Raw genomic sequence first — 20512 nt, forward strand, 5'->3', positions numbered from 1 at the left:
AAGATCCATGACTCAACATACTGGGGACCTGAAAATGAACCCTTCTGTGGTGTGCAAGGCTTAGAGCTAAGCTGGGTCAGTGAGAGAAGCTCATAGTCTCACATTTAAACTGATTGTATATTAGTGAAATAGCGTAAAGAACTCAGTTCTGGAGCCTCTTTCTTTTTGTGTACCTGTGCTGCACAGTTTCCCCATTATAGGGCCAATAATAAGCTCATGCCTGTGATCTGTACTACCAGACAGGTCTGGACTCCTTCGATTGTAGCTGGGTCCCAGACCCTATTAACTTTCTATCCTCTGGGTGTCCTTTGACCATATAGATGTGAACTCTCATCCAGTACACAGTAACTCGAGGCTCCTACCCTACAAGGCACCTTGAGTGACCTGCATTGAATTCCCTCTCCAAATGCGACCATCTCATCCGTTCTCCCCAAGCCGCCCGCTTGCTACTCTCTTCTCACCTCACTGCTTTGTGCCCATGTTCGCTTCCCAGCCCCGTCTGATCGCCCTGACAACCCGTCACTCCCCCCGTTGCTGTTTTTCTCTCCTATCTCCATTACAAACTTGAGCCGCATCTGCGAGGAATTCAACTCAACTCAACTCTTGTGTCTCAGCATCTTCCTTCGTTCCCAGCACCATCTCTCCGCGAGATTTCCTTTTTATTCGTTCATGGGATGTGGGCGTCGCTGGCTGGGCCAGCATTTATTGCCCATCCCTAATTGCCCCTTGAGAAGGTGATGCTGGTGAGCTGCCTCCTTGAACTGCTGCAGTCCACGTGGTATATCAGCGATATAGTTCCAAGTCACAATGGTGTGTGGCTTGGAGGGAAGCTTTTAGGTGGCGCTGGTATGGATGCGTCTGCTGCCCTTGTTTTTCTAGGTGGTAGAGGTCGCTGGTTCGGAAGGTACTATCGAAGGAGGCTTGGTGAGTTGCCCCTTTAAGATATTCCTTAAGAACTACTTATTTGATTCAGCTCTTTGTGGTCACCTGCCCCAAAATCTCCTCCTGTCACTCGGTGTCAAATTTTGTTCACATAATCAATCCTGTAAAGTGCCTTGGGATGTTTCTCTATGTTAATGGCACTGTATAAAATGCAAGTTATCATTGCAGTGAGCATCAGTGACCTCGGTTAGTCATGGAATGGACAGCTGAGACTTATCCTGTTGTAACCTGCTCTCTTGCCTCACACACAGCAGCAGGTGCTCACTGCGTAGCGTTGAAGGAATGGGAAGCACACTTTATTTTTCTGCCCTGACCTTCCTAGCATGGGATTCTGCCTGGCGTGAGTCTGCCTAGTGGAGGAATTCAGCTTGTACCAGCTGTACTGCTTCCCCCTGCCACCTGGGGGTAGCACTGCTTTACTCTGTCTTGCTCTTAATGTTGTGAAGAATTGTATCCAGTCCTCGCTTAAAATGTTCCCTGTTCAAATCTATTTATTCCTCAAAATAATAACATTTAATTTGTGTGTCTGTTTATAAATTGTGCTGTGTCTGTGACTATGATTTATGTTGCAATATTTAAAGGCATGTATTGCTTTTGCAGCTAATGTACCTTGTTTTTTTTTTGTTAATGTGCTGAAGGCTTGGGCAATAATTCCTGGACTCTTGGAGGAGGGGGTGGGAATGTAGCAGAAAACCCTATCGGGGTTGGCTCCTCAACATGGTCTCCCCTCTGAATAAGTTTCTGGGGGTGGGGGTGAGGGGGTTGTGGAGACGCCCACTAAAAATGGCAATCCACTCCATGGGCAGGCAAGTGAAGCGATTGAGGCCTCAATTCACCGCCATTTTCTGGGAGTGATGCAAGTTTGCCCACCTTGTACAGGCCCCTAGAGAATGGTTACAGCACAGAGGAGGCCACTTGGCCTGTCGAGTCTATACTATCTCTCTGCAAGACCAATTTAGTTAGTCCCAATTCCCCAATAGCTCTGCAAATAATTCAACGTTCAGCAATGGGACTGAAAGAGGCTTTTATAAAAACATTATAAATGTGGTTTATAATGTAATTGTGTGGAGTTGGCTGTACTAGACAATGCTAGGAGAAGAAGAAGCTAAATACCTGACTCAGTAGCCCCCGACTGATACTGTCTGCAATGGTTATTTTGTCTTTCCTTACAGAGGATCAACCATTTTCCAGGAATGGGAGAGATTTGTCGCAAGGACTGCCTGGCGAGAAACATGGCCAAGTAAGTGACTCAGGTTGCTGGGCAAGGTCTCTGTGAAACTGGAATCTCACTTGAGGCACTTTGACGTTTATTACTGAATGAACTGAGTTTGAGAAGTGGCAAAGCCTGAGCATGCACCAGCCCCCAATCCCCACCTTAACGCCAATTGGTTATGTGCAGACAGAAGTTTGTCAGCTCTGCTTGGATCTATTCCTGGAGGGTACACCTACATGACCTCCCATCACCAATCACCCCACCCCCCCACTCTCCCACTCGACACGTCCATCCTTGCAAAGCTCTGTCCTCCAATGTGGCATTGGATAACGAACGGACTCCTCCTTACCGGATTGGATGATTCTCCACTGTCAGGCAAACAGATTGAAACATAAGAGCATAAACTGGAGCAGGAGTAGACCACTTGGCTCCTTGCTTTTGCTCCACAGTAAGATCCACTTTCCTGACTGCCCCCCATAACCCTTGACTCCCTTGTCAATCAATCATCTGTCTAATTCAGTTTTGAATATGTTTAGCCACCACTACTCACTGGGTAAGAGAATTCCGAAGACTAATGACCTCCTGAGAGAAGGAATTCCTCCTCATCTCTGTCTTAAATGGGAGACTCCTTATTCTGAAACTGTGCCCCCCCAGTTCTAGATTCCCCCATGAGGGGGAACATCCTCTCAGCATCCACCCTGTCAATTCCCCTCAGAATCTTACGTGTTTCAGTAAGATCACCTCTCATTCTTCTAAACTCCGATGAGTATAGGCCCAACCTTTCCTCCGAAGACAATGGCCGGAATTTTCCAGCCCCTCATGCCAGAGGGAGCTTCCAGTCCCGCCAGTGTGACTGGAGATTTCCATGGCTTGCCAGCCCCACCGTGGGGGTGGGGGCTGGAAATTCCGGCCAACCTGTTCATCCCAGGAACCAATCTAGTGAACCTTCTCTGAACTTCCTCCAATGCAAATATATCCCTCCTTAAGTAAGGGGACCAAAACTGTACACACAACACCAGGAGCCTGTAAAGTTGTAGCGAGACTTCCTTACTTTTCTACTCCACCCCCCCCTCCACCCTCTCGCCCCTCGGGAAAATGAACAGAACACACCATTGGTGTTTCCTGTCGCTATGACCTTTCTCCCAGGTAGGCTGACTGAATTGCCCTCAAAATTAATTGTTCGTTCTTGGAGAATTCCAGACATGCCTGGAGGGTTGGCAATCCTACATGCCGAGTGAAAGATGGAAATGGAAGTCCCTTAAATAACTATTAATAGCATCCTAAGCAGCTTAATCTAGTTTTATCTCCAAAACTGTTGGACAACGCTCAGCAGTTCTGAATTGCCCTCTTCATATTGTACGCAAGAGCTCGGAGCAAGAGGAAACCGCACGGCCCATTGAGCCTGCTCCACCACTCAACACCATCATGGCTGACCTTTGGCTTCAAGCCCATTTTCTTCAGGTGCTGTCTAAGCAAACCTCTATTCAGCTGTAACAACATTTCTGCCCCTGTGTATTCCACAGAGATATGGAGATAAAGAACATTGTGCTTTCAGATGTGTATTTTATTTAGTGTTCTCTTTTTCTGTGGACACTTGTTCATGTGGGGAAGTGGGGGGGAGTGCAGATCCATACTCCAGTATTCCTCTCAGTCCTCCGATTCCTCATGTATGAGCTTCTCCAGTGAGCTTTGCAGGTGATTCACTGCTGGAAGGGTATCCCAACCCAACTCTGAGCCTTAGCCTGATACCAACTCTTACCTCCTCCAGCACCAATCACCAGATGGTGGTGAGGTGGTTGTGTCACTGAACCAGTAAGCCAGAGGCCCAGACTCGTGCACTGGGTACATTGTTCAAATCCCACCAAGGCCGCTGGTGTAAATTGAATTTAATCAGTAAAACTATTCTCAGTGATGGTGACCATGAAAATATCATTTGTTGTAAAAACCCATCTTCTTCATTAATGCCCCTTTAGGGAAGAAAATCTGCTATCCCTACCTGGTCTGACCTACATGTGGCTACAGATTCACAGTGATGTGGTTGACTCTTAACTGCCACAAAACCATAAGACGTAGGAGCAGAAGTAGGCTATTCAGCCCATTAAGTCTGCTCCCCCATTCAATGGGATCATGGCTGATCTGCTAATCCTCAACTCCACTTTCCTGCCTTTTCCCCGTAACCCTTAAATCCCTTACTGATTAAAAATCTGTCTGTCTCAACCTTGAATATACATAATGATCCAGCCTCTACAGCCCTCTGCGGTAAAGAATTCCACAGATTAACAACCCTCTGAGAGAAGAAATTCCTCCTCAGCTCTGTCTTAAATGGGCAATCCCTCACTCTGAGATTATGTGCTCTGGTCCTAGACTCTCCCACAAGGTGAAACAACCTCTCAGCATCCACCCTGTCAAACCCCCTAAAAATCTTATATGTTTCAATAAGGTCGCCTCTCATTCTTCTAAACTCCCATGAGTACAGGCCCAACCTACTCAACCTCTCCTCATGAGAAAATCCCTCCACACCTGGGATCACCCTAGTGAGCGTTCTCTGGACGACCTCCAATGCCAGGCCTTTGAAATGGCCTAGCAAGCGGCTCAGTTCAAGGGTAATTAGGGATGGGTGACAAAATGCTGGCCTTGCCAGCGACACCCACATCCCATGGAAGAATAAAGAAGAATCAACAATGCTGGTCCCTGTGCGACTTTCTATTTCCTGGACTGAGTTTTTTACCTTCCTGAACTGTCCCACTACAGGGCAGGATGGGAATGGAACCTGGTTCTTTCATGGCTCAGTCACATGTTGCCATTGCCCACTTAAATGATATGTGCTTAAAAAAAACCTTGCATGATAATAATAAATGGATAAACAACCTGTGATATTGTCAGTGGAGCCTGAAACAACAGCCAGCCTACATAGGAAGATCTGCCTATTGAAATGAAGGATGAGAACCAAACAGCTCCCTGTGCTTGCGTAGGTACATTTTGCACAAACCTGCACCCTTATAGCTACACAAAAATAGATAAGGGGGTGGATTTTCCTTTTTGTGCTGGGTGGAAAGTAATCGCCTGTTTTCTGGCCTTGGTTGGCTTTCTTTTGATTTCACCCCATGGATTTCACCTTCAAGCTCTTAACACCTTCCTTTATTAACCTTTGTATCTTTCAGGATGATCAAGAGCCAGTCTCAGGAATACTGCTTCACCCCTAGGACCTGGATCTTCCCCGCAGAGTATACCCAGTTCCAGAACTGTGTGAAGGAGTTACGAAAGAAGCGTAGACAGAAGACCTTTATAGTCAAGCCAGCCAATGGGGCGATGGGTCATGGGTATGTTAAGCCTTTTAACCTGAAGCCTACTGTCCGCGCGCTCTTCCAACCTTGGCTCCCTGGGACAACTATGAGTTGGCAACCCGCGCTGCATAAACTGCGCCATGAACACGTTGGAGAGCGCTGTGAGAATCTGACCATGTGGTGGCGGGGGTGGGGGGTGTTATTTGTTTTGAAGCACTTTGATTTAACTAATGAGAAAGGGTTACTTTGCACAAGGTTTAGAATGGATGCAACAGATATGCTCCCAGATGCCTGCAGAATGCACTCCCATCATTGTGATGTGATGTGTTTCCAACACGTGTGTGTGTGTGTGTGTGTGTGTGCGTGTGAAAATTGCCACATGATTTCAGCAAGCGCCCTTAAGGCAAGAGCAGTTAACAAACTCAATTAGATGCCAAGTCACATAAGGAAAATACTAGGAGAGGTGACCTGGAGCCTGGTCAGAGAGGTCGGTTTTATAAGGAGCGTCTTAATGGGGTAAGAGAGGGCTGGAAGAGAGGCGGAGAGGTTTAGCAAGGGAATTCTAGAGCTAGGTATCTAGGCAGTTGAAAGCGTGGCCACCATGATGGGGCGATGAAAACTGGGGATGCGCAAGAGGCCAGAACTGAAGGAGTGTCGAGATTTGGGAGGATTGTAGGGCTGGAGGAGGTTAGAGAGATAAGGATTTGGAAACGAGGATGAACATTTTAAAATCGAGACGTTGCTGGACAGGAAGTTAACGCAGTTTAACGAGTACGGAGGGTGATGACTGCTAGCTAGGATGCAGAACAGCATGGCAAGAAAGGTGAGCCCACTTTGCATGGGTGAAAATCTAGCAGTGTCCTGTTGTGATACCAGGCAGTGACAGTAATAATCTTTATGGAGTGTGACAGATATAAGAGCTGGCTTCCATGAATTCTGATATCATTCTGGTGTTCCTCTGAACTTACCCATGCCTGCTAAGCGACAATTGCAATGCTTTGGGTGTAGATTTTAAGAAGAAATGTTTCCAGAGCAGTGTTTCATATGCTGGGAGCTGCCTGTGAATATGCTCATTGCGTCAATTCCGAGATACTGGATTCTGCGTGCGAGTATTTCAGTGTTTTTATGAATGGACGACCGACCCACTCACTTGAGCCTAGAACATAAAACATTAAGAAACAGGAGTGGGCCTTGGCCATTCAGCCCTTCAGACCTGCTCCGCCATTCATTGCGCTCGTGGCTGATCTTCTACCGGTGAGGTTCCTGTCGGGTATCCCCTTATCCTTTGGTTCCCCGTTATACCCAAAAATGTGTCCACCTGTGACGCGAATGTCGTCAACGATGAGCGACCACAGCTCCCTGTGGCGGGGAATTCCAAAAATTCTCAAGCCAACCTCATTTACCTCCTAAACGTCAAAGATTGCAGCCTGCACACCTTCCAGCAGATTTAGTAGTGGGCTTCCAAAGGGAGTTGGATGGATGATCGAGAGGGAAACATTTGCAGTGAAAGGAGCTCGGTGGAGGAGTGGGGTGGGGTGTAGGGGTGGGGGGGGCGGTGGTGGTGGGGCAGGGCTAAATGGATAGCTCTTCCAAAGAGCAAGCACAAGCGTGATGGGCCAAATGGCTTCTTCCGCGCTATATCATACTGAGAGTGAGATACGAGTAAATAGGTAAGCATGTCTTGCTTGAAAGTGTTTTAAAAAAACACTTTTTATTTAAGTAGCTGGAATATTATCGGGTCCGTTTGCTAACTGCAAGGAAACAATTCGCTGCTGTGTGTTCAGACATTGTCCGGCTTCAGGAGTTGATGCAGCGCATCACATAAACCTGACGCAGGTTAACTGATGAGCGATTTCACACGTTGTCCTGGCTTTGTTCACAAAGCAATATTTTGTAGGGCATGGATGTTCCCCTGCACCACAGTAGCCTCCATTGTTTTATTGCTGCTTTCTCTCCGGTTCCATTGTTTGCAAAGCTCTTTGGAATGTCTCTGAGCCGTGCCACAAGTCCTTTTTTAAATTTGATATCACTCTGCTCGCTGCAGTGAGGCGTTTCTGGAGGACTCTTCCAGCAGAATGTTCTCCATTGGTACCTCTGCTGTGACATTCATGGAATTATTACTGAAAAGTGAGACGTGTTGTTGAAGCTTTTCGTCTGGTACTCACGAGACAAACATAAACTTGCAAAATTTCAAACCATCACAAACATTTATACTACAGGAGAAAAGGGTGCTGATTGGTTGGCAAATTGACTCTGATTGGCCAAAGCGTTGCCATAGAGAAAGCAACGGGGAACTATAGGCTCCCCAAGATCCTAGGTAATTAAAAAAAAAAGTCACAAAATTGAACATGTTCATTTTTTTAAGCATATTCCTTTTGTTTGCAGAGAATGGGTCACCATATATGAATGTATGTCGCTTTTAACAAGTGTAAATGAGCCACATTACGAGCTTGACTGATTATCTTAAATTGGTTGTTAGTGTAGCGATTAGTGCACTCAGGATTGTTCAGCGAGTGCTACCCAATTGCGGAATCACATCCAAAAGTGGATGTTTTGTTTTGGGTTTTGCAAGTGTGGGGCTGGTTGAGTACGGTCTGTACCCTGCCTATTATGAACCACTGAAGGAACATACTGTTTGATTCGATCGTACCAATCATTGGGTTGTACAGCCTACATACCTGGCATCACACCAACCCTGAAATTCATACCCTATGTTGTTAAATTGTCTGGTAGGCAGAAAGTCTTTTTGGACTGACGGCAGCACCCTGTTAGCATTGCCGCTGCTTGGTGGCAGCATGAAACGCCTTGCTTAACCTGCTTTTCAAATTTTTCAGATACTTTGCCTTTCCAGGGTTTCACAGAGTTGTTTAGGGATTTGTTACTGTTGACTGTCAAAAAAATAGTCATGATGATCTCGTGTTATGCACTGATTCACAGCCTGACAGCTAATAGTTTTCACAACCTGTCCCCTACAGCGGTATCTCTCTTTTCAGATGAGTACAGTTCTGTTCACCTCTTTAACAGGAGGTCACGCTGCAAGAACTTGTTGCTTGGCGTTGATGAGCTCCCACGTTCTTGTATCCTGCACGGCTCCGTCACTGCCTGTGCAAACTCACCAAGGAGCTGACAGCTTACACGGTTGCTTCTAGAAGAAAGGAGAGAGTGGTTGTGCTTTATTTAGCAGCTCAGCAAGCCTCTCGGAGACACTGTGAAATTTATCATGCGGACGGAACGATATTGTGCCATTGCTGTGGAGGGGGTGATTGTGCCCAGAGAGGCCCCAGGAGCAGCGGCCTGTAGAATTAACCAACCTGTGTTTGCCCGTGTTGTTTGAGGGAAGAAAGATTGTTGTTTGTGATACGGACAACGACCTTCTCTTACAAATAAACTGGAATGATGTGTCCAATTTTGGACACCCACACTTGAGGAAGAAAGTGAAGGTGTTGGAGAGTGTGCAGAAAAGAAAGGGATTGCAAGAATGGTTTCAGGGATGGGAAAGATGCATGATAGATGGGAAAACTATGCCTAACAGATTTGATTGAATTTTTTGAGGAGGTGACCAAGTGTGTAGATGAGGGTGGTGCAGTTGATGTAGTTTATATGAATTTCAGCAAAGCCTTTGACAAGGTCCCACATGGGAGACTTATAAAGAAGGCAAATGCACATGGATACAGGGTAATTTGATAAGCTGGATTCAAAATTGGCTTAGTTGTAGGAGGCAGAGGGTGATGACAGAAGGATGCTTTAGTGACTGGAAGCCAGTGTCCAGTGGCGTACCACAGGGATCTGTGCTCAGTCCCCTATTATTTGTCATTTATATAAATGACATAGATGAATATGTGGGGGGTAGGATTAGTAAGTTTGCAGATGACACAAAGATTGGCCAGGTGGTTAACAGAGAGGTTGAGTGTCTTGGGCTACAGGAAGATATAGACGGGATGGTCAAATGGGCAGATAAGTGGCAGATGGAATTTAACCCTGAAAAGTGTGAGGTGATAAACTTGGGAAGGAGTAATTTGACAAGGAAGTATTCAATGAACGGCATGACACTAGGAAGTTCTGAGGAACAAAGGGACCTTGGCGTGTGTCCATAGATCTCTGAAGGCAGAGGGGCATGTTAGTGGGGTAGTGAAAAAGGCATATGGGACACTTGCCTTTATCAATCGAGGCATAGATTACAAAAGTAGGGAGGTCATGTTGGAGTTGTATAGAACCTTAGTGAGGTCACAGCTGGAGTACTGTGTGCAGTTCTGGTCGCCACATTATAGGAAGGATGTGATTGCACTGGAGGGGGTGCAGAGGAGATTCACCAGGATGTTGCTTGGGATGAAACATTTAAGTTATGAAGAGAGGTTGGATAGACTTAGGTTGTTTTCGTTGGAGCAGAAAAGACTGAGGGGCGACCTGATGGAGGTGTACAAGATTATGAGGGGTATGGACAGGGTGGATAGGGAGCAGCTGTTCCCCTTAGTTGAAGGGTCAGTCATGAGGGGACACAAGGTCAAGGTGAGGGGCAGGAGGTTTAGCGGGGATGTGAGGAAAAGCCTTTTTACCCAGAGGGTGGTGACGGTCTGGAATGCACTGCCTGGGAGGGTCGTGGAGGCAGGTTGCCTCACATCCTTTAAAAAGTACCTGGATGAGCACTTGGCACGTCATAACATTCAAGGCTATGGGCTAAGGGCTGGTAAATGGGATTAGGTAGGTAGGTCAGGTGTTTCTCATGTGTCGGTGCAGACTAGATGGGCCGAAGGGCCTCTTCTGCACTGTGAGATTCTGTGAAAACTGCGACTGTTCTCCTTTGAGGAGAGAAGGCTGAGAGGAGATTTGATAGAGGTGTTCGAAATCAGAAGGGACCTGGACAGAGTACATAGGGAGAAACTGTTCCCATTGCAGGAAGGGACGAGAACCAAAGGGCACAGATTTAGTGATTTGCAAAAGAGCCAAAACCAACATGAAGAAAAGTTTGTTTTTTACTCAGCGAGCGGTTATCTGGAATGCACGGCTTAAGATTGTGGGGGAGGCAGAGTCAACCACCATCTTCAAAAGGGAATTGGATAATTATCTGAGAGGGTTTCAGGGGCAAGGGGAAAAGGTGGGGGAGTGGCACTCGCTGAGTTGCTTTCCCAGGGAGTCAGCACAGTCATGATGCGCCAAATGGCCCCCTTTTGTGTCGTAACCATTCTAGGATTCATTCAGGAATTCCCTCTCATAAACGGAAGGGGCCGGTGTGTTATTTGGGGAGTGGACGTGCCGCTGAAGTGATGTGATGCAGCTGCCCCGATGGATTTCATCCCCGAGCGCTCTGAGTCTTTCTGAATTTAAACAAAACCCTTTACTACAGAGCGGTGCTCAGCTGCAACTGCAGCCACGACAGACAGGCAAGTGCAGCTGCCCCTGTGCTCATTGGACTCAGAGCCACACAAGCTAGAGGTTGTCAGTGTCAGTTCATGCATTGTACTACTTTAGCCTGAACAGGAGATGTGCTTTAGTGCACCTGCATCAGCGATAGGCTCACGGGCCTTATTCTGTGTGTTATGATTCTGTGATGTTAGGTTATAAGTTCAAACCCACGCTTTTTTTGCCGCAGAACCTAGATGGTTATGGATTGTGGCAGAGCTGAGAAAAACAGCAAGCTTTGCACGTTCTATAATGGGGGAAAGAATTTTGCTTCTGTTATTTGGTGCCTCCCCCACCCCCACCACCCTTGCCCCTCACCTCCTGATTTACTTCAGAAGTTAGCGATTTAAGCGGAAGTGTTATCAGCATTTAAGAATGGTAAGTTTGGTGGTTGAAGGGTTGGGGGGGCTGGGGGGTGCAAGGGTAAAGGAAGATGGGAACAGGGTGACTGCATGCCATTAGGATATCTGCTCTCGCGCTGGAATTGATCAGTGAGTGAGGACAGGATTGGGCCAAGTCTGCGACTGATGCTTTCCGCAGACTTGCATCAGTTCCCAAGAAGGACCTGTGCAGCACAAAGCTGTTTCTCCAATTCAACTTTAATATTGGCATTTGTGGTTAGGTGGGGTATACCCTGTCCCTTTAAGAGAATGCAAGTGTACTGATCAGGTGACAGCACTGACAAGTCACTGTACACCGCAGGCGACTGGGAACTGTAAGTCTAGTTCTGGAGGTTTCTGAGTGAGCACGTATGATCTGGTGCTCTGCCCTATGTCTCAACAAAACCATCACCGTTTATCCTTACATCAGCCTCTCCCCATTATTGATTACAAGCAGCAATTGAGGAGAACATAGGAAGGTGTGCAGTTAGAGTTCGGTTGGCCAGCAAACTCATTTACCCAAGAGTATTGTTGGCAGACTCACTCTTACATGACACAGCTGACGTGCAAAGTAGAAAAATCTCATGCGGCGTTCTACTGAAGTCGTACCACAGGAGGAGCAGCACCTACTGTACAGCAGAGGGAGCTTTGTTCCCCACCTAACTGTGTTTGTGCCTCTCTGCGAGTGTTTGATGCTGACACTGATTCTCTGAATTAGAAAGTGTTCCTTTCCTTGCACCATCGTAACATCACTTTAATAAGCACAAAAATTCACACGCAAGAAACATCGAGTAAAAACGGAGTCTAACTGAAGGTAAATGTTGAATGGCAGGTTTCAGCGTCGGGAGGTTGGCTTTTCAGTCAGGTATAAAACGAAAGACTTGCATTTATATAGCACCTTTCATTATCAGCATGCTTCAGAGCACTTTGCAACCAAAGTGAGGTGGGACTGGACGAGCTCTCCTGTTATCGCTTGGTGCAGCCATCACCTGTTGTTTTGTGCGCTCGGTGCCACCAACCACCACCCCCCCCATGTCCCGAAATCCCTACCTCTTCTCGTCGTGGCTCCCTTTGCAGGAATTCGAGCTGGTAAAAGCTGCGGTGGGGGCTGGGGTGGGAGGGGGCTGGGGTGGGAGGGGGCTGTGTTAAAATCTGCCCTCCTGTAACCCTGAAGTCCGCCCGTACCCTTTTCTCGACCAACTAGCAGAAACAATCCGCTTATCATCTGCTCGGGAAGCTCTATGCAAAGGTTAGATATGCCTGGGCTCCCGTGTGATGGGTGACATATTAGTAGGTTGCAAGAATGGGTATCAGATGCCTTTCGATAGCAAGTCACCCCAGACTAGCTCAGCTTTCTTCATATTGGTTCTGATATGCAATATTGAGGAGCATTTTGTTTCCACCTCTCTCTCTCCCCCCACCACCTCTCTCTTCCCCCCCACCCCCTGCTGAGAAATATCAGTGTTGGCACCTACAATCATCATCGAGTACTCTGAGGTCTTGGTACAACACAGTTAATTCAGCAGAATAAAGCTCACTCTATTCTGTTCCGGAAATATGCCTCGTCCTCGTATTTCCCACATCAGCCATCCTGTCTTCCCTGGGTAAAACTGTTAGCTTTTTTAGCATTTTTTTAATTCTTTCACACGATGTGGGTGTTGCTGGCTGGGCCAGCGTTTATTGCCCGTCCCTAATGGCCCTTGAGAAGGTGGTGGTGAGCTGCCTTCTTGAACCGCTGCAGCCCATGTGGTGTAGGTACACCCACAGTGCTGTTAGGGAGGGAGTTCCAGGATTTTGACCCAGCGACAGTGAATGGCAATTATAGTTCCAGGTCAGGACGGTGAGTGGCTTGGAGGGCGTAGCGTAATGGGTTAATAGAATAGAGATGCTAATGAGCGATGCAGACCATGATTATCAAACACAGCCCACTATTCCAAACTTGCTGTGCTGTAAATAGGATTAAAATCCATGTTAAAGAAAATATTGAGTTGTTATGTAGCTCAAAACACCCACTGCCTGTTGTGTTCTACACTACCAGCGTCCCATACATCCTCATTTCGACACAGGCACACAGGAGGTTTACTAGCAGCAGCTAGTAAACGGGGCTGGGTAAGGTGAATATTCTCACTGTGGGGAATCTTTGCTGGGTTATCAGTCACTTGTCTTTGTGTGACTGTTTGCATCATTTCAACTACAAATTTGCTTTGTCTGTCTTTGAATCAAAGAATGACAGAGCACAGGGAGAGGCCATTCAGCCCATTGTGCCTATGCTGGCTCTTTCAAAGAGCAATCTAATTAGTCCCATTCCCCTACCTCCTCCCAAAGCCTTGCAAATTCTTCTCCTTCAGGTATCTATCCAACTCCCTTTTCAAAGTTGCTGTTGAATCTGCTTCCAGCGCCCGATCAGGCAAGAAATAACCAGTCATTGTGAAAAAACAATTCTCCTCATCTCACCTCTGACTCTTTCACCAATTACCTCAAACCTGTGTCCCCTTAGTCACCAATCCTCCTGTCAGTGGAAACACCTCCTTATTTACTCCAGGGTTTTAAACACCTCCATCAAACCTCGTCTTGGCCTTCCCAGCCCCGGAGAGAGCAACTCCAGCTTCTCTAGTCTCTCCACAACACTGGAGCTCCTCATCCCTGGGACCATCTCCTCTGCAGGCGCACTGAGGCCTTGAAATCTTTCCTGCAGGCCAGCTTCTAGTCTTCCAGCCTCTCTTTCTGCTGGCAACAGTTGAGTTACAGTATTATTCACCTGCGGCATTGACTGATGTTGCTGACCTTGCTCTGCTGCAGAGAGGCTTATTAACCTCTGTGCAAGGGGTTACGCTGAGACGGATGATTTTCACTCCCAATTTCTCCTTCAAGGCTTCCTGATATAATCATCATTATGTTAACGATCGGTGCCGCACTTGATGCTGATGCTAATGCAACTGACCGTTTATCAGGTGACCTTCGCTGCGATGCTGAAGGGAGCACAGCTGTAATAGGAATATAGGAGGAAAAATGGGGCATTCAGTCCCTTAAGCCTGTCCTGCCGATAGAAGCGTTCTGTTGGCATGAGGTGTGACCGACATAGTTAGGGGTGATTTTTATTGTGGCGGGGGTGTGGTGGTGGTGGTGGGATTATTCCTCACCCCTCCTCCCCAGTAGAAAACCGGTCAGTTGCTCGCAGACTTTAAAATGGCCTGCCCCTCCGCGATAATATGCTGGGGGTGGCCTTAACCAGGTAAGTGTAGGAGCTCCGCCCCCTCAGCGACAGGAAGCCCCGCCCACCTTAAAAGTCAACGCCTCTCCAAAATTTCCCTGTCCCGCCCGTGGCAATGCCCCCTGCTGACCGGGCCGGGAAACACCGGCCGATGTTTCAAGCCTGTTTCATCAGAGTTGAACCACAGCACATCGATCCGAAATGTTAACCCTGTTTCGCTCTTCCACAGATGCTGCCTGACCTGCTGAGCGTTTCCGGCATTTTCTGTTTCCCGAACGCGGGTGTGTCGATGGGCGTATCGGTGTCAGCACGACTTGCCACTCAACGTGGTGGTCGGTAAAAGCAGGAAGCTAAATAACCGACGTATTTAAAACAAAATTGGGTAATCGCGGTGAACGAGCGCCTCTCCTAATGGCTCACAAATGCTTCAAAAACCCCAGCGCTTCAGTAATCGCACTTTAATGAGCTGCAAACAGATGATTGAATGCGCTTGTAAACCTAAACTTGGCTGAAATTCGCAGAGCCTTTGAAAAGAGTAAGCGCAGGATAAGTACTTATTGAACTGCTCAAAATAGTGCCTTTGTCTTTGTAATTGATTCCAATGCGAGTGACATATGACCCTCCCAATTCTCTAAAATATTTAAATGAGCTGACTTTTGCATTCTTAGGCTTGCCCTTCCCTGGAAGGCAGTCAGTGGCTGCACCCTCCATTGGGCTGTGCACTGGATGGGGGTTGGGTCGTGCATGTCCCCTGTCCACTGTGCAGAAATCATCGCGGGGTATTGTGTGTTCAGCAGGTTTCACGAAGAGGTTCTGAGTCTTGTATGGTTGAGCACTAAGGGCGGAACCAGGCTTGCAAAGCGATGTTCTACCCGCCGGCCACATTAAAAATGCGTCCACGGGAAACGCTCTGGATCGCTGGCGGGTGGGCTCGGATGTGCCCGCCGCGCTGTGACTTCAGCGCTCCCTCGCTCCGGGCGCCATGTTTTAAAGCACACCGGAGCTCAGCCCACTTCATGCCTTCAGGCCTGGATCGCCCCAAAAGCAAATAAGAGGGCTTACCCAAATCACCCAAATTTAGTGACGCCTCTATACGGCATCTGCTGGAAGGCCGCCGGGGTGTCCTCTACTCCCGCTCTGGCCGCAGGAGGTCAGCCAGAGTCACCTATCCCGCCTGGGAGGTGGTGGAAGTGGCAGTCAGTGCCACCCGAGCACAGAGGAGGTCAGCCATCCAGTGCATGAAGAGGATGAATGCTCTCGCCCTTTCCGCCAGAGTAAGTCAACTGCCTCATCACTGTCAACTCTCTCACTCTCAAACCCATCACACATCTCACATATCAAGGGACAGCAACACTAATTCTCTCACACACCCTCACATCTCCATCAGCCTCATACCCTCTGGAGCCCGCGTCCTCATCCCGCCCATGGCTCTGATCACCACACAACCATTCCAGGGAGTGCCATGCATCTTGCTCCCAAACTGTCCACCTGCTTTCATGCAGGAGAAGCTGGCTGGCTGACAACAGCAAGGAGAGGTCTCCGATTGGGGGTGGAGTGCTGTTGGAGCTGGCAAGTGGAGAGAATTCCTGACTTGTGGCTTGTAGATGATGGACAGGCTTTGGGGAGTCAGAAGGTGAGTCACTCACTACAGGATTCCTAGCTTCTGAACTGTTCTTGTAGCCACAGTGTTTATATGGCTAGTCCATTTTAATTTCTGGTCAACAGTAACCCCCAAGATGTTGATAGTGGGGGATTCAGTGATGGGGATGCCATTGAATGTCAAAGGATGATGGTTAGATTACCTGTTGTTGGAGATGGTCATTGCCCGTGAGGTGAGTGTCACTTGTCAGCTCAAGCCTGGATATTGTCGAGGTCTTGCTGCATTTGGACAGTTTTGGATTTGCCACCACTGCACTCTCAGGCAATGCATTCCAGATCCTAATCACAAGCTGAATAAATAAGTCTTTCTCGTGTCACCTGTGGTTCTTTTGCCACTCACTTTAAATCACTGTCCTCTGCTCCTCAATCCTTTTGCCAATAGGGACAGTTTCTGCCCATCTACCCTATCCAGATCCCTCAGTGAATTTTGAAAATTAGAAAATCTTCTCTCCTTCAAAGAGTCCCGGCTTCTCCAATCTGTTTTACATACTTGAAGTCCCTCATCCCTAGACCATTATTGTAAATCTTTTCTGCATCCCCTCCAATGCCTTCACATCTTTCCTAAAGTGTGATGCCCAGAGCTGGACACTGTACTGTTAAACATATTGGATCGAGCACTGTTCCTGCTGCACCCTATCAGTGCCAGGGAAGCCTGGAAGCTGGCACCATCCGATTTACACAGCCCAGTTGAAATGGCACTCTTGTGGCTGGGAGAGAGTTCTATCTATGCTTTTGCATTGCCTGCGTTGTGCTCCGCCCCCACCTGCTAATCCGATAGTATGCTGTGAGCGTCCACAGGACTGTCTACTTTTCTTCAGATTATGAGAAAGATTTCCTTCAGTTGATAAATCACTTTGATGGTCCAATAGAAAATAGACTTGCATTTATATAGGGCCTTTCAAATCCTCAGGGAATGCCAAAGTGCTCTACAGCCAATGAAGTCTCTCGGTTGTACAAAACGTGAATATTGCTGAAAAGAGAAACATGCTGCTGAAACTTTCCATCTTGCACTCATCAGGACAAACACAATAACTCACCTGCTGACTCCCCAAAGCCTGTCCACCATCTACAAGGCACAAGTCAGGCGTGTGATGGAATACTCCCCACTTGCCTGAATGAGTGCAGCTCCCACAACACTCAAAAGCTTGACACCACCCAGGACAAAGCAGCCCGCTTGATTGACAAACATTCACACCCTCCACCACCGACGCACAGTGACAGCAGTATGTACCATCTCACCAAGGCTCCTTCGACAGCACCTTCCAAACCCACGACCACTACCATCTAAAAGGACAAGGGCAGCAGATAAATGGGAACACAATCACCTGGAAGCTGCCCTCCAAATCACTCGTCATCCTGATGTAGAAATATATCTCCGTTCTTTCACTGTCACTGGGTGAAAATCCTGGAACTCCCTTCCTAACAGCACTGTGGGTGCTCCTACACCACATGGACTGCAGCGGTTCGAGAAGGCAGCTCACCACCACCTTCTCAAGGTCAATTAGGGTTGGGCAATAAATGCTGGCCTAGCCAGTGATGCCCACATCCCAAGAATGAATAAAAATACAAGAATACCAAATTTCGAATGTCACAACAATTTATACTATAGGAGAAAAGGTGTACATTCTTGTGTTTGTCCTGATGAGTGCAAGACGAAAAGCTTCGGCAACATGTCTCTCTTTTTAGCAACAACCAATGAAGCACTTTTGAAGTGTAGGTCTGGAATTTAGTGGAGTCCAGGAGATTCCCCGGATCTTTAAAAATGGCGGCCGGGACCCGACACGTGATCTCTGGCCCCATTGCCAGTGCCTCCAATTTTCACCAGGATGAGGTAAGGGTGCGGGCTGTTGCAGGTCCTGAGCCCGCACCCTGCATAACTGACCTAGCTGGCTCCATTGCAGAGTTAGGCATCTCCTGGTCTCCTGCAATTGTTGTGGAGCCGGACTTTCAAAGAGTCATGGTTCACGGCCCCTCAGAGGTGTCATAGTGTGGATGAGGGAACCTTGTAAAAGGTAAGTTCGAAACGTTTTGCCCATGCCAACCAATGCCCTTCCACCCACTGTCCATGACCCCTCATACCCTCCATGCCAACCTATGCCCCTCCACTCATTCCCCCATGGCTCTTCATATGCTCCGTACCAACCCTCTTCTTTCTTTAAACAATGCTTTTACCACAGCCCTATAGAAGTGTCACCTATCCAGACCCTTTAAAGTACAATTAGCTGAAACTGCAAGCACTTAACACATCTTTATCTTGTGTAAATAAACATTGATGGGGCATGAGGAGTGTGGGGTTTGAAGGGGCATGAAAGGTTAGGGCAAGAGGATTGCATTTTAAAATTGGTTTTATTGTAACTGGGATGAAGTCCCAGAATGGCGGGGCGGGCCTTTTAAAGGGCCCTTGGTACCCAGCAGCCCCTATGGCTGCCTCTGAATTCTTTTTCTGGGGGCGGTGCCAACCCTCCCCGAATGAAAACCCCCGTGTTTGCAGACACTTTCTCTTGAGGTGGGCTGGCCAAGCCAGGAAATTTCCCGACTGCCACTACCCGCCTGTAGGATGAGAATCAAGCCTGTACTCACTGTTCTCATGTAGGAAAAAAGCAGCCAATTCATCGAAACATAGAAACTAGGAGTAGGCCATTCGGCCCTTCGAGCCTGCTCTGCCATTCATCATGATCATGGCTGATCACCCAGCTCAATAGCCTGCTCCCGCTTTCTCCCCATACCCTTTGATCCCTTTTGCCCCAAGAGCTATATCTAACTCCTTGAAAACATAGTGTTTTGGCCTCAACTACTTTCTGTGGTAGCGAATTCCACAGGCTCACCACTCTCTGGGTGAAGAAATTTCTCCTCATCTCAGTCCTAAATGGTCTACCCCGTATCCTCAGACTGTGACCCCTGGTTCTGGACTCCCCCACCATTGGGAACATCCTTCCTGCATCTACCCTGTCTAGTCCTGTTAGAATTTTGTAGCTTTTTATGAGATACCCCCTCATTCTTCTGAACTCCAGCGAATATAATCCTAACTGACTCAATCTCTCCTCATATGTCAGTCCCACCACCCCAGGAACCGGTAAACCTCATGCACAGCAAGCTCCCATAAACAGCAATGCAATGATAGCCCGACAATCTATTTTTTTAGTGATGTTGAAGGATAAAGATTGGGCAGGGCATGACTTCTGACAGTGCTGCACTCCCTGAATGTAATGCAACAATGCAGGGCTATCAGCCTGAATTTGGAACTCCCAACCATCTGGTGTGGGACGTGAACCCACAACCTGCCTGACTCAGAAGTAAGGGTGCTACCCAGTGAGCCATATTTGACATTGTGCAGCCTCAGCTGCAGGGAACCTGTGCACTGACAGCACCAAAAGCCTGCTGGCTGGATAATTGTGGACAGCTCACACTTGAGGCTTTGCTGGAGTCCCATTGGCAGCGCAAATGTGGAAAGTGATTGAAAGTTGCTATTTCAGGACTCCAGTCACTGGAACAATTAAGAGATGCAAGTCAGTGTAATTACCCAGTAATGACACTTCCATCCAAATCCATCACCAGTTCTTGGGAATTTCAAATATTGCACTCGGTCGACTGGTGCAGGCTTATTTTCCCATCCATTAATGGGTTTGCTACCAGTGATTTGGTCCCAGGTTGTTCCTTTGACATTCTTCAAAAAAGCCATCAACAACTATCGACAGTCGGTCGCACTTTGAAAACCTTCTGAAGCTGAAAAGTGAACCATGATAACAATGAAGCAACGCGATTGCAATTAAAACTGTGGCTCTTAGCACCCCCCCCCAAGTTGGCTCACTTCTTCAAGCTTTAGCCTTGATTCTCGGTCTGCCTCCTGGAATTCGCTGGTTTTCCTGTGATAAACCGGACCTAGGCGCATTTCGGGGAATAAAGGGGGAAGCCTTGCATTCGTACAGCAGCTTCCTTAGTCTCAGCAGCTCCACCACTGAAACGTGGTCAATGTTGTAATGTGCGCAATGTGGCAGCCAATTTTGAGCACAGCAAGATCCCACAAACAAGAATCACTGGATAATCAGTTTGTAAGAGTTTGATGAGGAATAAATGCCGGCCGGGATTCCCCTGCCCCTGTTCCAAATAGCATCAGGGCTTCATTTACTTCCATCTGAGAGGTCAGGTGGGGTTTTGTTCTAACATCTCGTCTGAAAGATGGTACATCTGACACTGCAGCATTCCCTCGTCACTGCACTGATGTGCCCCTGGATTGTGGCCTGAATTCACAACGTTCCGGCATTTTATTTGTTGTGTTATTGTGGCTGAGTGGCAGCAATCTTGCCTGTGAGGTGGACGGTTGTGGGTTAAGTTGGGGGGGGTGGTGGGTGTAGGTGGGTGGGGGCGCAGGGGGGTTATGTCACTGGGCTAGCAATGCAGAGGCCAAGGCTATTGCTCTGGGGATATG

At 47.8% G+C, this 20512-nt stretch overlaps 1 protein-coding gene across 1 annotated transcript in view; it reads left to right on the forward strand.

The window, feature by feature from the left end:
• The window catches only part of ttll7 (tubulin tyrosine ligase-like family, member 7), a 272951-nt gene that overhangs the window by 126648 nt on the left and 125791 nt on the right, over positions 1 to 20512 (forward strand). The window contains exons 6-7 of the mRNA XM_078560682.1: positions 2115 to 2182; positions 5317 to 5475. Coding sequence (XP_078416808.1) covers positions 2115 to 2182; positions 5317 to 5475 — 227 coding nt within the window. The remainder of the gene's footprint in view (positions 1 to 2114; positions 2183 to 5316; positions 5476 to 20512) is intronic.

Source organism: Cetorhinus maximus, chromosome 17 (genome assembly GCF_964194155.1).
Source record: "Cetorhinus maximus chromosome 17, sCetMax3.hap1.1, whole genome shotgun sequence".
Taxonomy (NCBI): domain Eukaryota; kingdom Metazoa; phylum Chordata; class Chondrichthyes; order Lamniformes; family Cetorhinidae; genus Cetorhinus; species Cetorhinus maximus.